The 18,318-nt window shown below is 45.8% G+C and overlaps 1 protein-coding gene across 1 annotated transcript in view; it reads right to left on the bottom strand.

Moving 5' to 3' along the window:
* LOC120538153 (serine/arginine repetitive matrix protein 2-like) overlaps window positions 1-17,672 on the bottom strand; it is a 69,220-nt gene extending 51,548 nt beyond the window's left edge. Inside the window, exons 1-5 of the mRNA XM_039767590.1 lie at window positions 17,559-17,672; window positions 11,800-11,948; window positions 7,218-7,387; window positions 497-1,877; window positions 283-415 (exon numbers count right to left, since the gene is read on the bottom strand). Coding sequence (XP_039623524.1) covers window positions 283-415; window positions 497-1,877; window positions 7,218-7,387; window positions 11,800-11,948; window positions 17,559-17,672 — 1,947 coding nt within the window. The remainder of the gene's footprint in view (window positions 1-282; window positions 416-496; window positions 1,878-7,217; window positions 7,388-11,799; window positions 11,949-17,558) is intronic.
* Between the last annotated feature and the right edge of the window lie 646 nt (window positions 17,673-18,318).

Below are 18,318 nucleotides of genomic sequence, written 5' to 3'. Positions count from 1 at the left end.
AGCTTCACTTGAACGGCATACTTACTGCAAGTGGATTTGTGTTTTACACGTTCTTGTTTATCATGGTACCGGGAAGTGGCGACATGTTCCATGTTTGGGCATAGAAGTTGGAATTTCACTGTAGCCTTTACACATGACAATACTACTATCACTACTATCCCATAAACATCCATGTCAATGTAAATGAAAAGTTGGTGAGGTCTCACACACACACACACACATTCTGTGTTTGATTTACTAAGTACAGAAAGCAACAGAGAAATCCATGCACTCACTCAGTACCTGCTGACTCAATGAGGAGGTGGAATGGGTGCGGGTCAACCTCTCACTTCCAGAAATAGACCAAGATCTGTCAGTTCTCCTAGGTGGTATCCCTGAATCGAGTGACTCAAACACCTCCACTAGATCTGCTGCTCTGAGGAGAAATAAGAAAAGGTTTTATTCTGTTCATGGCAGCTAAACCAGATTTATTTTCCCACTGCTTCAGATACCATACCTGCGTTCATAACCAAATAGTCTTTCTACTTCTTCTCTTCCAGGACTGCGAGTCCGACTTTTGTTTCCTAAATCTCTTTTCTCTTTACCCAAGACCTCTCGATGGCTAATCCGTTTTGCTTTCGGGAGATCTGCCAGTAGGGTGTAATCACGTCGAGCCAAAGCAGACCCAGTAGAGACCCAGCTAGACTCGGACTCCAAGGAGCTCTGGGAGGAGCTCAGCCTGGCACAACTACCTCTTAAAGGAGAAGGGCTACGGGACAAAGCAGAGCGTTGCTCCAGACCTCGTCTTGGAGAGGAGCTTCTGCTGTCTGTACCCCTTCTGGGGGACGAGCTGCGGGATGGATGTCTAGAAGAGGAGTAGTCAGTAGTTTTGTATTGCAGAGGAGCAGCATTTCTGGAATCCAAGTTCTTAGAACGTCCATCCCTATAGCTGGAAGATGATCCTGAGTCAAAACGCCTATGAGAGGTAGAATGCTCTTGGCGATGAGCAAAAGAGTTTCCTGTTTCAATGTTTCGGTGTAATGAGGAGCTTTCAGTTTCAATGTTTCGGCGAAGAGAAGGCCTTCCTGTTTCAGTGTTTCGGTGAAGAGACGAGCTTCCTGTTTCAATGTTTCGGTGTAATGAGGGGCTTCCAGTTTCAATGTTTCGGCGAAGAGAAGGCCTTCCTGTTTCAGTGTTTCGGTGAAGAGACGAGCTTCCTGTTTCAATGTTTCGGTGAAGGGAGGAATGTCCCATTTCAAATTTCCTGTGAAGGGAAGAACTTCCTAAATCAATGTTTCTGCGAAGGGAGGTGCTTTCTGATTCAACATTCCGGCGAAAGGAGGAGCTAACAGATTCAGTGCTTCTATCAAGAAAGGCGCTTCCCACCTCAGTTCTTTGCCGAGTGCTTGATGTCTCATTTGTCTGGCGAAGAGAACTCCTGCCTGTCTTGATTCCATGCTGAAAAGACAGGCTTCCTATCTCAGTACTCCTATGCAATGAGGAGCTTTTGGATTCCATAGCTTTGTGATTAGACATGTATTTTGAACCCGCATCTTTATGAGAGGATTGACTTACAAGGTCTAAACTTTGTCTTTCCAAAGCGTGAGTTTGTTGAGGGTGAAATGAGTTTTTTGTTTCTGCAGGCTTGTAAGTTAAAGGCTGTTCCCTATCAGAGGTTCTAGGGCCAGAATAGACTCTCAGATCAGGATTCCTGAATGGGATGTGGTTCTTATTATCTGAATGGTGATAAGACAAGCTTTCCAAGTTCCGTGTTTGCAAGATGCCTGATGTTTCTCGTGGAAGAGCCTGTCTTTGGTTCCTCTCTAATGACAAGTAGCCACTTTCAACCCTGGACCTTTTCCATCCCTCAGTGTGTCCTCCACCCTGGTGCATTGAACCTAGTAATAAAAACAGTACAGTGGTCAGCACAGACCAAAAGCATTTACAGCAGTTTAGTGTTTCATAGACTTGGTGACTCCTATCTGTTTTTCAGCATAAGTAGTAAACCCAGAAGAGCTGAGAAAGATTATATATACCAAAGCTATATGCAATGCAATGTATCAACGATGTTGAAATTCAATACATGTGCAGGTGGGCTATTTAATTTTGGCATGGTTTTATTGTGCCATAATTAAAAGTATATCAACCAATTGATGGATTGCATTTCACTATGGAACACAATTTTCATATCAGTTTAAAATATAATACAAAAGTGCATTGAATTATAATTCATGTCCATAGATTGCATGTTGTAACTAAAAACAATGCAGACATATTGCATTGCATTTAACAGTAGCTCCGCATGTATTGCATTTTGATTTGAGAAGACACTTTAATCACGGCAGAACTAAAAGTAATTAAATGACTGATCCACATCAAAAGATGGGGCAAGGGTTTGTGAACAGTTGTGGGAAAGAGATGTTTTATCCACCAGTGTGTTGCACATGGAAAGATGGGGAACAGGGAGTTGATAAGGCAGGGGATCCACCGTCTTACTGAAGGGGTGGAAGCTGGCGATCCAAATGGCTGTTCCATTCTGGAAGACTATATAATATCTGGTTATCACAAAAGGGTATGAATAAAAAGCTACAAAGAAACCAAGCTTGGTGATAGTAACCAATATTTCACCATTTCATTCAGTATTTAGTAAAAAATGCTGACAACGCACACCACAAAAATGTAACTGCACTATTTAATTTAACATTTATAAAAAGAAAATAACTTTAGACAACTTAACATAAGAGTAAACTTTTTCAGCAAGGCCTAAAACAGCAACAACTCCATAGTCCATATTATCTAAACTTGTAGAAATGTCTGAGACGGGTCTGGCTGCAGATATCCAATGAGAGCCAGGAAGGGATGTTTCATTATTTGTGGAAATTCAGCCACAAATCAGGCAGGGAGCCCATTGTGCGTAAGATGGAGCTTTATAAAAGGCATCGTTCAAGCCTTTGGGGCTGGCAAAATGGAATGAAGCCTCTGTGACCAGCCAGTATAAAATAATGGAGGGACCATGGGAAGCTGGAATTGGTTAGGGGTCCATACTTGGATGACACATAATCTGGAAGGACAGATGAGAGCAGTAATTCCTGCCTATATGGCAGCAACTCTGGATATCAGTACCCATTCAGAAACCCGCAGTGAATGCTGGGAATTGTGGCCCGGTAGTACAGCCTTGTTGGGATCCAGAGGTGACACCAGGGGGTGCTGTGGGGAGTTACACTTCCTATTATTTTGAGGCTTCCATATAACCCAGAAGTGCTTCTAACAAGTGAAGCCCTGACACCAGAAGTACTCCTGTGTGTTACATAAAATGAAACACACTGCCTTATCCAGGCAAGTCAGAGCTGGGAGCGGACACAGGCAATACTCACTGGAGGAATAGCAGTGTGGGGTGAAGAGAGCGGTGGAGCAAAAGAAAAGAAACATAGTATTTAAGCACATGTAATAAAACCCCTTTGATTTGAACCCGGGACTGTGATTGCGTGTGTGGGGATCCCCCTGGCCTTCACACCACTTATGTTCTCCATATTTAACCCAATATCATCTATACTAATAAAAGGCAATGCCCTCACTGACTCACTGACTAACTGACTGACTCACTCATCACTAATTCTCCAACTTCCCGTGTAGGTAGAAGGCTGAAATTTGGCAGGCTCATTCCTTACAGCTTACTTACAAAAGTTAAGCAGGTTTCATTTCGAAGTTCTACGCGTAACGGTCATAACGGTCGACAACGTCCGCCATGTTAAACTTTCTTATTTATGGCCCCATCTTAACAAAATTTGGTAGGCGGCTTCCCTGCGTAAGCTGAAACCAATGTACGTACTTATTTCAGTGGTATGACGCCACTGTCAGCCGCCATATTGAAGTTTCCAACGGTCTTTGTTACTTATGGGCCCATCTTCAAGAAATTTGGTACGCGGGTTCCCAACGCTAACTGAATCCTACTTACTTACATATATACGTCCATAGCCTGTAGCTCGGTCACCGTGTGAGGCAGCGTTGGGTCCCCCATCCCAACGCCTCTCTTGTTGTTGGTTGCCTGCCTATATAAGGCCGTCCGTCGCTCCCGTCTCTTCATTCCCTTCCTTGCTTCGTCTCGGTATTCACATCTCCCTGCTAATAACTGTAGCCTTTTTATTTAATCCATGGCTTCTCCGCTGTTTTATTGTTCGTTTATTACGATTATAGTTATTGTGTAGGTATTTTAGACTTACTTTACATTGCTCAGGTGCCCATTTCCTTTATCATTCCAACCGTACCCTCATTAACATGTCTATCGAGGTGATCACCATCGATCAAAGAACTGTCACTTACCGAGTGGTTTCCATGCCTGGAGATGGCACCTGCCTTTTCCATTCTCTTTGTTACATATTGCACGGCCATATCAGGCTCACTCTTGATATCCGGAGGAACATTGTGTCTTATGTATTAAATGACTGGGACAGGTTCAAGGTGTGGACTGATGACGGTACAGGAGATAATTATACTACACAGGAGCACTAGAAGAGTGAAATGCTTAAGCCCTTCACCTATGGATCTGCATGTGAGTTGATGGCTGCCGCAGAATTGTTAGGTTGTCGCTTTCAAGTGTACTGAAATGGCCAAACATTTTACACCTTTCGACAACCGCCAATGCCTCTTAAACATCTTAGATTCACAGGTGACGATTTCAGTAGTGACACTTTGATGTTTATGAATGTTTAAACTCTCAAAAGCTGGATGTGAAGTTATCGATGAAACCGGTTGTATACTTACAACGCTTGACAGATGCCGAATGTCTCTTCAACACAAGTGCTACAAATACTGTCATAATTGAAACAAACCATGAAACTCCGATTATGACAGCAGCAATCCAAGCTGTGAGATTTGTGACAAGATTACTGTTCACATGGCCAACTGTATGTTGCATGCTCAAGAGTAAGCTCAGTGCACAGCTTGGTCATATTACAACCGGAGGGCCGAACTCACAATGTGGTATACAAAGAGATCCTTAACAAATAATTATTGGTATATTTTCCCTCAGTTTAAAAAGGTTCACTTTTCTTCTTAATAAAAATTTTAAGGCAGTACTTCGGCGTTGCGAAGCGCGGGTATTTTGCTAGTGTTTGTATAAAGTACAGCTGATTATTTCACCTTCCCTTTAATAGCTTGTGGGTTACTGGGTAGTGTAAAACGTCACAACAGTCAGACTGCCCCCGATATTTCGAACTTCATCAGTCACACAGTAATGGGAATTTGAAACAAGCTCCGACAAATTCCGTTGACACAGTGAGCTTCTCAAAACTGACGTTAACTTTGATTCCTCAGTGTCAAAAATCTCATCCCTAATCAGATGAGCTTGGGAGTTGGGTGTGGAGCAGAGGCAGCGAGCTCGTCTGGCAGGGAAGAAGAAAAAGACTGCAAGACAGAAAGGGGCTTTTAAAAAAGAGATATAGCATAGTTAGCCCAAATGTGTGTGGACAGGCCCAAAGGGGTGTCTTTTGCATTGTTTTGTTTGTTTGGGGGGGCACGGTGGCACAGTGTTAGCGCTGCTGCCTCACAGTAAGGAGACCAGGGTTCACGTCCATGCATGGTGTCTGCATGTTCTCCCCATGTCTGCGGGGGTTTCTTCCCACAATCCAAAGATATGCCGGTGAGGTGAACTGGCAATCCTAAACTGGCACTAGCATGCAGTGGCGTAGCTGGGGGGGCAAGGGAGGGCATCTGTTACTAAAATTTTAAAATGAAATGTTTTCCATTCTTAAATGTACTAAAAAGTAAATAAAAAACATTTGCATACTCAGTCCATCACTCCATCCGTATGAGGATATCTTTTTCCTATGCTTTTTGTCTCTTTCTGATTTCAAAGCAAGTATTAGTTCTACAGTATATACCCGACAGACAATAATTTATCCCCTCCACTACTCTGACACGATTGACTCCCACCCAGAAACATTTTTGACGTCATTAAACAGGTCGCGTGACTGACATGAGGCATTAGTGTATCCTTGTCTAAGTTGCTGCAAACGCCATTTCTGTGTGCCAAGTGATTTGTGTTTATGTGTTTGATAGAAAATTGATTGGGCTGTGATGAAGTATTCTAGTAGATGGCTGCAAAAGTCTAGACGTTTCCCCATCATATTTTCGTACGAATAAATTGTAAGTAATGCAGTTTTTATAAATATATAATTATTTTGCTTTATAATTTGCTATATACTTTCTTTAAAATCATTTTAAATGCGAAAAACAAATTTTTTCTTACAAAAACTAATAACGGATTTAGATTTTAAAGAACACAAGGCGGCGTTATCATTTTAGGAGACTTATATAAAATGTTTTTCTTAAAATACTATTATTTTAAATACTTTTTTAAAAATGTTCTTTTCCCTTCCCCATTGCATTTTGGCAAACAGGACAGGGCACGAAATCTTCAGTTGTCCCCGGGCACTGAAAACCTTAACTACGCCTAGGCTAGCTTGTGGTTGAGTGTTCGAACTGTGAAGGACTTGTGCCCTATGCTAGCTGAGATAGGCTCCAGTAGACCCCCACGACCCTGTTCAGGACTAAACATCATTTGTGTATAATAAATTATTCTTCTTAAGTAAAGACTGCACTGGCCAAGTTCAGGGATTGCTCCAGAGAGCCATGTCTTGTCACCCAAGTCTGAACATTTCAACTGCGTGACTGACTCTGCATGAGAGGTGGCCATCCCCATGTGTACTCCTCTTCATATCACTGACTTGGATCAGATGACCCCAATGTGGCTCAGCCTTCTGGGAACTTGAAGAGGCTCCAACATCCTATACAAGGTTAAAAGATGACTTACAAGGTTACTGGTGTTGATGGAGGGATGTAACAGACATCCTGCAGATTTCCAGTCCCTTTCCTCTCGTTCTTGACTTTGTGGAGGTCACCTCGCTGCCATTAGCTCAGGCAATTTGCAATGAGCCACACTGTTCTGAGACTGAATGCAACATTGAAGGAGCTTCACATATAAATATCAGCTACGTGTGTCTTGGTACAGATTGATCACCATTGTGCTGACTATCCTGGCGTATCCCTGAGTACTACTACTATCAGATAAGGAAAGAAATTTATTTTAAACAGCATTGGCTTTTTACAATAAGGCTTTTGAAATGTATCAGTTTGCTTTCCAGTTAGCTTGGGCTAAATGCAGTGAGAATGGTGTCCATATTCAGATTCTTGTTCCTAAGAGAACTTTAACCATAATGTCTTAAGAGTAAATGTCACACCTTTATTGTGGATCATGGTGGTGCTCCCTCGTGCTTCTTCAAGCCACGTTGATGTCCGACTGTTTCCCAAACTGGTACGGATTGAGGAATTCAGCTTTGTCATGTCCGGAGATGGAGGCGACACTGGGCTGCTCAGATCCTTCTCATTAGTGTTGACTCCCCAGTCTGGGCTGCTTGGACAGAAACAGCAATGCAGAAGGAGTTGAATTTAAGGACTGTCTCATCCTGGTGAGTTTCACTACTTAATATGTTAATCAATCTTTATATTATATTATATATACATATATATGATACGAGTATATACTGCTCAAAAAATTAAAGGAACACATTTTAATCCGAGTATAGCATCAAGTCAATGACACTTCTGGGCTATTGATCTGGTCAGCTAAGTAGCAGAGGGGCTTGTTAATCAGTTTCAGCTGCTTTGGTGTTAATGAAATTACCAACAGGGGTAATAGAGGGAAAACAATAAGATGACCCCGAGAACAGGAATGGTTTAACAGGTGGAGGTCACTGATATTTTTCCCTCCTCATCTGTTGTTTCACTAGTTTTGCATTTGGCTACGGTCAGGGTCACTACTGACGATACCTGGACCCTACAGAGGTTACACAGGTAGTCCAACTTCTCCAGGATGGCACATCAATACATGCCATTGCCAGAAGGTTTGCTGTGTCTTCCAGCACAGTCTCAAGGGCATGAAGGAGATTCCGGGAGAGAGGTAGTTCCTCTAGGAGAGCTGGACAGGGCCCCTCATAGGTGGTCCTTAACCCATCAGCAGGACCAGGATCTGCTCCTTTGGGCAAGGAGGAACAGGATGAGCACTACCAGAGCTCTACAAATTGACCTCCAGCAGACAGGCTACTGGTGTTAATGTTTCTGACCAAACAATCAGAAACAAACTTCATGAGGGTGGCCTGAGGGTTCGACGTCCTCTAGTGATCCCTATGCTCACTGCCCGCCCGGCACCGTGGAGCTCGATTGGCTTCTGTACACTGTCTGGTTGTTAACAGTGATGATTCCACTACAACTCCCGGGTCCTCCTGATAACTTGCACATTCAGGTTTCACACCTCCCATTGTGTATTTAAATCTAACAAGCTTACTGTGGTGTACTGGGGTTCGATGTGCATTACTTAAATAAATAAAAACAGTGTGGCTCGTGCGGCCCCCTGGAGATGTTTAGTTGGGTGATTGGGACTGGCTGTGTTTGCATGCGAGTGTGCGGTTAGCTCCAGTTGTCTCAATGTCTTCCTGCAGGTTGTAACTGAGGTACTGTGCACCACGAGGGATAAAAGAGGAGCCTCGGCAGGAAACAAGGAGAAGAAAAAAGAAAGGGAACAAGAAATTAGAGATGAGAGGTGAGAAGGTTAAAACAAACAGCAAAGCAAAGAAGATGGCAGAAGTAAAGTGGTAGAGTGGAGGCAAGGTCCTGGGAAACAAGTCTTGTGGAGGAGAGTATGGGCTGAAAAGGGTCACTCCAGCTGAGCATCCTTGAGGTAGCAGGAGTGCTCAAAGTGGGCTTCTGCATAAGGCTGAGGTGTGGCAGCGGGTGATGAATGAGTGAAGCTCGTCATAGTGACCTGTTGGGAGCCTTCATGGCAGCAGGGACCCAGGCCTGGATTTTAAAGATTGGCTGTGCCTGTCAGAAGGACATTTCCTCTTTCTGCAGGATCCCATCAGTTTTGGAAAGATGTACAGTGGTTTGTGCTTATTTCTAATGGATGGACAGATTCCTACCTATCTGATTTTTATATCTCAATTTTTACAGATTGTGGTGCCAGGATGCCTACTTAACGGAAAGACGTGCTCAGGGCATTATCTCCCCCAGATCGCTAAATGGCAGCTCCCATGGGTTGTTACAGCGTCATAGATTCCCACAGGGCACACTGGGAGTTGGAGTCTGATGGCTCAGCCTTGTTGTATTCCAGGGGTGCCACCAGGGAATGCTGCAGGCACTACTAAGCCCTACTTTGTTCGGTTTCTGCCTCACCCAGACGTGCTTCTGGACCAGACTTGCAGGACACTGAAAGTATTCCCGGGTGAAACCGGTTGCTGCAGCTCCAAGAGCCAAAGTTAAGAGAAAGAGAAACGAAGCTTACAGGGTGAAGGAAGAGACGGAAAGGGACAGAGAAAGGGAGTGAAGAAGGAAAGAAGACAAAGTGATGTGTACTTTTGATTCTGTGCTTATTGTACTGTGCCGTGGGAAACTCTTACGGACAAGCATTTCCCAAATAAAACCCTTGTGTGTTGCCTAATGTGTGCCTGCATCTGTCTGTGTGTGATTTTGGGGAGCTGGAGAGACCCCCCTGCCGCAGGCTACAGGATCAATTTATAGTTTTGTCTTTAACCTCCTATTACCACCTACTTTTACTGGATTATTTATTGAGAAGGTGCCACCATGCTAATTTGGAACACTTTCTGTTTTAATAAAAGTATGCGCCATTTTAAGCCCTACTCTCTTGCTGACTGTTTGCGTTCTCATTTGCCCAGATCATTTTGGTTCATCCTGATCATCCCAGGTTCTGATGTTGCCAGGGATCATTGAGCGCCACCTTTACTTACATTAACATTCATCCGCCACAGATCTGCTCAAGCCTGTACACCATCTTGACGTAAATAGCGATGAGTCCATTATGACTCCTCGTTCTCCCTCATGAGGTGTACCTTCAGGATTCAACACCCTCATTGTGAAACATTTCTACTTCCTACACATAAAACTTTACATTTACTTACTACATTCAATATCATCGGCCACAAATCTGGCCAAGCCTGATCCCCGCGTAATGATTCAGTTCGTTCTGTATAATCTGCCCTTCCACCCAGCCTGGTATCATCTGCAAACTTAATCCACTTCTTATTTACTTTCATTTAGTGTGCATGGTATTCGGACCCTTCACTTTTTTCACATTGAGTTACACTGCAGGCTTATGCTATAACTAGGCCCAAGCCTGTATGTTTTCTAAGCCCCTCTGACCCAATTTAGCTGCGCCTACATTATCTGCCTTTCAGCCTACTGACTGTCCACCATACTTCCTCAGGCCCCTTGATTCTGCCGTGTGTTACCCTCATTCATTTTGTCTGATCTTTGTCCAAAGCCAGCCGAGGAAGATAACTTCAGTAAATGTACACATCTTTGGGCTTATCTGGGATCATTCAGGGGATGGTCGGGTGTAGTAAGAGGTAGTGAGGCTGAAGTGGGAAAGCCAGCCATTGTGTATTATGGACCTCATGGACCCCGTGAACATCAGAGGCGACTGTGTGCAGAGGGTGCAGACCTATAAATACTTGGGAGTGCAGCTGGATGATAAATTGGACTGGACTGCCAATACTGATGCTCTGTGTAAGAGAGGACAGAGCTGACTATACTTCCTTAGAAGACTGCCGTCCTTCAACATCTGCAATAAGATGCTGCAGATGATCTACCAGACGGTTGTGGCAAGTGCCCTCTTCTACGTGGTGGTGTGCTGGGGAGGCAGCATAAAGAAGAAGGACGCCTCACACCTGGACAAACTGGTGAGGAAGGCAGGCTCTATTGTAGGAATGAAGCTGGACAGTTTAACATCTGTGGCAGGGCAACGGGCATTAAGCAAACTCCTGTCAATCATGGAGAATCCACTGCATCCACTTAACAGTGTCATCTCGAGACAGAGGAGCAGCTTCAGTGACAGACTGCTGTCACTGTCCTGCTCCACTGACAGACTGAGGAGTCCCCACACTATGCGACTCTTCAATTCCACCCTTGGGGGGGTAAATGCAAACATTATTCAAAGTTTTTGTCTGTTTTTACCTGCATTTTTATTACTCTTTAATTTAATATTGTTTTTATCAGTATGCTGCTGCTGGATTATGTGAAATTTCCCAGTGGGATTAATAAAGTATCTATCTATCTATCTATCTATCTATCTATCTATCTATCTATCTATCTATCTATCTATCTTATGAGACTATTACACTTGCAGTTTGAAGTCAGAGTCTCGCCTGCTGTCTTGGATAAGTGGAGTTCCCTTTGTCGTAGCTGGATGAGCTGCTGCTTTCTGATTTGGAGGTCCTCAGTTTGAGTTCTGTGTGAGGACTTAACTTGATGTTATTTTGGATTAATTAGGTGGATAAGATTGGCAAACTTTTGCTGGGCTGAATGGTCTATTCTCGTCAAAACTATATTAACGTTTTAATATTCTAACGTGGAGGAGTGGAGGAGTCAGATGAGGTGGCTCGGGCATCTGATCAGGATGCCTCCTGGATGGCTCCCTGGTGAGGTGTTCCAGGCACGGAACCGGAAGGAGGCCCCGGGGAATACCCAGGACATGCTGGAGGGACTATGTCTCTCGCCTGGCCTGGGAATGACTTGAAATTCCACCAGAAGATCTAGAAGAAGTGGCTGGGGAGATGGAAGTCTGGGTATCTCTGTTCAAGCTGCTGCCCAAACTCAGATAAGCGGAAGAGGATGGATGGATGGATGGATATTCTAACATGACACAATGATTTCTTGCTGGTGACAATAACCTTCACACATGGTAACACAACACACACAATCCAGCTTCACACACACTTTTGAACATCACAATCCCATCAGCTTCAGTACCTGCTTTCGGCCTCCTCACTTCCTGTACACAAGTACAGATCGCAGTCAGGGGTCAAGATGCACAATCTGACCTCAGCATCATGATGGTGGATATCTTCACTCTGAACATCTTCATCATGAATCACCACCGAGGAATTGCTGGCTTCTAACTGCAAAGAAGTCCAAAAACAAGTCAGCTCGTCCATTGTGACCCTTTAAGTACGACCGCGCTCTATACCCCCTTAATGACATCCCCCATGTCACCTGTCCTCCCACCAAGCACTCCCCCGCAATGTTTGTGACAATTGTCCTCCACCTCCATCATTAAAAAGAGCCAAGAAATGCGACCAAACCTGGAAACATCAGTCTACATTGAGAGAGACACGGCAGCAGCTGGGCGGCTGTCAGCGACGGGACTTTGACTCCTGAAAACAAGTAAAGCAATGACAGACCTGGATCCTGACAGCCATCTGACAGAAGCCATCGTTGCGCACGCTGGCCCTGAACAAAAGGAGCTCAGTGCAGCCTGTCCCAGTTCCCAGGTCGCAGCCCGAATGGCAGCCTGTCGCCGGTGTTTGTCCCTGGTAACCTGAGCCATCCCTCCACCTCAGCTCATCATTATTGCATGGCGCTTCACGCTGCTCCCCAAGGCTGGAGGGCTCTTACTGCCTTTCACTCCATCACAGACAATGAACACGGCAAACAAACATTCATCAGCTCGCTGCCTCAACAATGCATCCTTCCGAAATGAATCAACTGAAAGCTTATTGAAAAATTAGCACGATTGGCAGTAAGGATGGTCCAGAAAGGTAACTGAATTGTGGGATGGCTGAAAAAAACAAAAACAAAAACTGGCCTGCTAAATGAATGTGAAGGCTGAATGCCGCAAATATCTATTATTCAGTGAGATGACGCCTGGACGGAAGGTGGCTGGAGAAGGTCCAGGTGCATCAGAGACAAAAGACTGAGACGCCATTGGAACGCCTGCACCAAAGAAACATAAGAAATCGGACAAACGAGAGGAGACCATTCAGTCCATCCAGCCTGTTTGTTTACCTAATAGCTAAGCTGTCCCAACATCTCATCCTGATTCTTCTTAATGGTTGTCAGAGCTTGGATGGAACCCTAAACCTAACCCTAAAGAAACTAAACGCTCAAAGTGTTCATAAAGGCTGACGTCTGGATATCATCATCAGGGTTAAGGTCTGGCCATTCTGTTGAGTTTGGGTCCAAACTGCCCTGCTTCTGAATTTACCAACGGCAACACCGGTGAAGAAGGGGCCTGAGCTGCCGCGAAAACTTTCATATTAGGTGTCTTTTGGCTTAACTTCTCACCAAAATCTTAAATAACATTTTTTTACTGCTATATTTGATGTTTCCTAATGTAGCTTTATTAAATAAAGACATAGTTTCAAATGTTATATTCTCACAGATATATGTATATTTGATCATTTAGAGCTGAACGATGCTGTGATCTTTGTGGAGTCAATAGAGGCTGTGATCGGGGCTCTCGAGAGACTGAGTGAGGGGTCCGAGTGTCTGGACTTGCGATTGTCCTGATAAAAACCACAACATCCAGGCCTTTAACAACCTCTTGGGCAAGGCCATCACCAGTGTGTCTGTCTGAGAAGAGTGTGTCAACCTTTACTTACCTCAGCAGCGACATTCATGTCTCTGGTGACTCTACCAATGAAGTCAGTGGACGGAGTTATGAAGTCGCTGGAAAGGGGTGTGTGGCGATATATCAATGCAAAAGGACAAAGGTCCAAGCCTTTAGAGTCCTGGTGCTCCCTGTCTTGCTAGATGGTGGTGAGACATGGACGCTATTCAGTAACCTGAGATGAAGACTGGACTCCTTTGGTACTGTGTCTCTCCGGAAAATCCTTGGGTACCGCTGATTTGACTTCTTTGTGTCAGACGAGCGATTGCTCATGGAGTCCCGCATGAGGCACATTACTGAATTCTGAGGGAGCGTCAGTTACGGCACTACGGCCATATGATGCGATTCCCAGAGGGTGATCCTGCTCTCAGGGTCTGAGCAGCTGGACCAGGCTAAGGGGATGCCCACGTAACACCGGGCTGCGGCAGATAGATTGTCATTTCCAGGGAGTGGGACTGGACTGTGTGTTAGCCTTTGCCAACCAGGATCCCGAGCTGCTTCGTCGTGTGTTGGGTGCCGTACCGGTGCATGCTCCCCAACTTGACCAGGGAGTTGAGCATCAGTCATAAAAAACATTGTAAAGGTCCAACACGAGAGGCTGAGAATCAAACTGAAAGAAGTGCAAATTCAGGCTGTGGTGTGTAGATGGGTACAAAACTGGCTCAGACACAGGAAGGGTGTGAAGAACCCTATCAGAACTGGGTGATGTTAAGAGCGGTGTCCCTCAGGGCTCCGTGCTAGTTTTAAAACACACAAATGATCTGTGAAGTCGGTAGATGACACCAAAGTAGGTGGAAAGGCAACTCATTGAACACCACCTGAATCATTCCAGAGAGACTTGGGCAGGTTTGTGCCAGAAGAAATGTATTGTAGGAAAATGTGAGATGTCAAATGTAGGAAGAAGAAATGTTAGATTTGAATACGCAGATCTTGAAATTACACCTCATGTGAAGAACCGGGTGATGTAAAGAGTGATGTCCCTCGGGGGTCAGTGCTGGGGCTCACTGCTACTTTATAATATAAATGCAGCACCTTGACAAAGTATTCAGATGTCTTCACTTTTTTGACACATTTTGTGGTATTGCAGCCTTATGTTAATATCATTTAAATTAATTTACAAATAGGAAAGGCAATGGGACGAGATGGAGTCAGGCCTCAAGTGCTGACCGACTCTGTGGTGTCCTCTGTCACCTGTTCATTGTGTCCCTAAGGCTGCCGCTGTGGAAAACAGTTTGCATTGTTCCTGATCCAAACAAGGCAGGCACCTCTTCACCTAATGACTACAGACCTGTGGCACTAACATCTCACATCATGAAGGTCTTTGAGACACTGGTCCTGGACTATATGAGTTCTCTTGTGGTAGACCACCTGGACCCACTGCAGCTTGTCTATCGAATGAAGATTGGAGTGGAGGATGCAATTATCCATCTGCTCCACAAGGCTTATTCTCTTTGGACAAAGCTGGCATCACTGTGAGGATTATGGTTTTTGATTTCTTCAGTGCTGTCAGTACCATCTTAAGGGTTCACCTCAGAGATGTGCAGGTGGAAGTGCTTATGGTGTCCTGGATAATGGACTATCTGTCGGGCAGAAGGCAGTCTGTGAGACTCTCTGATATGGATGTGTCTCTTCAGAACTGTTTGATCAGGTTCAAGTCTGAGCTCAGGCTGATCCGCTCAAGAACATTCCCAGGGTGGCCCCTAAGCCACTGCAGTGCTGCATTTGCTATGTGCTTAGGGTCATTGTCCTGTTGGATGGTGAACCTTCAGCCTACACTGACGTCCAGAGCACTCTAAAGTAGATTTTCTTGGAGGATGTCTCTGCACTCTGCGTGGCTTTCCTCCGGGCGCTCCAGTTTCCTCCCACATTCCAAAGACATGAAGGTTAGGTGCATTGGCGATCCTAAATTGTCCCTAGTGTGTGCTTAGTGTGTGGGTGTGTGTGCGCCCTGCGGTGGGCTGGCACCCTGCCCAGGGTTTGTTTCCTGCCTTGCGCCCTGTGTTGGCTGGGATTGGCTCCAGCAGACCCTGTAGTTAGGATATAGCAGGTTGGATAATGGATGGATGAATGGATGTCTCTGCATTTTGCTCCTTTCAGCTGTCCCGTTACCCTAAATAGTCTCCCAGCCCCTGCCACTGATAAACAACCCCACCAGCAGGCCTCACCCTTGGAGTGGAAATGTGCAGACATGACACTTGGAACTGTGGCCAGGCACCGCTCAGATAGTCTTCTTGGCTCTGACACAACAAGCTTCACACACAAGTGGATTTGGAGAGTTTCTTATTTACAGATCATCTCCAGCTCTGCCAGGTTGGACGGAGACCACCAATGGACAGCCATGTCCCATTCCACTTTGATATGACAAACACAAGACATCGGACAGATGAGCTTCTCCTTCTTTCCACAGCATCTGTTTTTCTTCTCTCTCTGCTGACTCATTGTATGAATTATAATGGCAACTGCTCCCTCACTGGCTCACACAGGAGACCACTCTTATGACTTGAGACAAAATCAAAGTGAGCTGCTGCTGCAGACAGGCACTGGGGATGTCATATTATACACCTGGTGGTCACAGATGCCCCCCACTTCCACAGCTGTACATAAAGGAGACAAGTGAAAAGCCCTGTGAAAATCGCCACGGTCGACCAGGTCATAGCCGTTCACTTCTTTGGCTGACACCTTTGCCCAAAATGACGTACAACATCTAAGGTACAGGTGGTTACATTCCTTTTGGTTTTCCTCAGGCAGATGAAGTGACCGGCTTGTGGCCAGCAGCAGGATTTGAACCCACAGCTGCAGGGCCTCAAAGTCCAAAGCCTTGACCACTACACCACACTGCGTGCCCTACATAACCAGGCACAGGTAATAAATGACCTCAGCAGGGACAATTTATAAAGGACAACACTTAAATCAGTCCGTAAGTGACCAGCCCATAAAGGAGCACTGCTGTGTCAGTTCATACATGACCACCCCTTACACCCCTCCCTAAACATGGCCACCCTTCACACCTGTCCCTATACATGACCACCCCTCACACCCGTCCCTATACATGACCACAACTCAGACCAGTCCATAAATGACCACATTGTATGCTGCGGTGATCTGCCAGACTGGCACCAAGACATTAGGACCCTCGGTGCAGGACGCTTTATCTGAAACACACAAGGGTGGCAGCAAATTTCAAAAGGAAGCTGAAAGCCTGCTGCCCTGCTTGTGTAGCACACTCACTCACTCGATACATCAAGGTGGCACTCCGCATCTCATCTCGCCCTCTGTCTCTTACCACCCTGTCCCCTCTGCCCTCTTCAATGAGCTTTCCTCCACTGCTGGACTCAACATTCTCAGCCAAGGGGCAGCTTTAAAATGTCCAAGTTGGGGGTCAGCCCGGTAACTAAAACTCCCCCTAGTGATTGGCATTCCGGCAGCCTTCAAGCTGGTGTGCTCTGCCAGGCAGGGTGGGTGAGTTTCCACCTAATTTGCTGCCCTCTTGCCTGCCCTGTTCCTAAAGGTCTAACCTGACCTGTAAGAGGGACCCTTGAGGTCTAAATCTTTTCTTGGACCCTCTCGCTCTTGCTGTACTTTGATTTGGGTATTTCTAGCCCCTGCCCTCTATCAACCCCTGTTGCCAGTCTCTTGGTCTTCTCCTAGTGCCCTTGAGTGTGTTTCACATTTGGGCCAAAGGTCTCCAGCTTCTGTCTTCCAGCACTGGTGGGTGAAATGTTTCCCTCACAGGCTGTGGGGGTATCCTGCCAGGCCATTCACATCCCACCATCATCTTGATGGCAACACCTTACTCAGTCCATAAGTGACCACCTTATAGTGGTCTTCAAACCACACAGCTCCTGCCAGCTGACTGGGTGGCACACCTTGCTTCACAACATGATGAGCCGTGTGTGTGTGTCAAGAACATGCCATCCATGTGTGGGCACCCCGGTGAGCGCAGCACCCTGGGACGAGGGCAGCTCTGCTGAGTGTATCGGGTTACGCTGAGACATTAAGTCATGTAAATCTTCCTTATTAATAATTGACTTGAGCCGACGTCCCCTCCCAGCAGCTGCCCTGACCCAGTGAGGGAGGATCACAGAAATAAGTTTCAGACTGGCAGTGCCAATGGACGCACCTGCTTAGCTTCAGGGTGAAGGCTTCGTGGGCGCAGGCAGTTCAGGCAGCGGCTATCATCAAAGATGTTCGCCTCAAACCTCCTGCAGTAGAAGTCTTCTGCTCCCAGTGGCATCCTTCACAGCGATGCGCCACTCCGGACCCCTCACATGATGTGGCTGTAAGAACAATAAGAGCAAAAAAAAAAAGGAACTTCAAGGTGGCAGAGCAGCTCAAAACGTTCATGTTGTCCCACCCTGGTCCCTGTGTCTAGGGGGTCTTCACCAGATGCTCTGGTTTTCCTCTCCCATCCCACATACATGTTAGGTTAGGCTAGCTCGCACCATGTCAGTGTGGGGGTACCCTGTCTTGGACTGGCACCCTGTCCAGGCCTGAACTTGCTAGGCTAGACTCTGAAGATGGGTTTAATAGACGGATGGATGGTGGGATAATTTCAAACACTGCGGTGGGCTGGCGCTCTGCCCAGGATTTATTTCCTGCCTTGCACCCTTTGTTGCTGGGATTGGCTCCAGCAGACCCCCGTGACCCTGTAGTTAGGATATAGCGGGTTGGATGATGGATGGATGGATAATTTCAAACAATAGCGCCAGTCATCCAACCAATAAGAGGCTTTACGGGGCCTCAGCGGGTGGCAGACATGTTACACTTTCAGACCACAGCGTGGAAAAAGAGAAAGAGGAGATTAACTGGGGCACATAGGTGGGTGCAGCCCAAGCCCACCTCAAAGGCAAAGCCACCTGAGTGACTCTTTGGCGACGAGT

Source organism: Polypterus senegalus, chromosome 10 (assembly GCF_016835505.1).
Source record: "Polypterus senegalus isolate Bchr_013 chromosome 10, ASM1683550v1, whole genome shotgun sequence".
NCBI lineage: Eukaryota > Metazoa > Chordata > Cladistia > Polypteriformes > Polypteridae > Polypterus > Polypterus senegalus.
The sequence above is the reverse complement of the archived record's forward strand: the minus strand, read 5'-3'. Positions and strand labels throughout refer to the sequence as shown.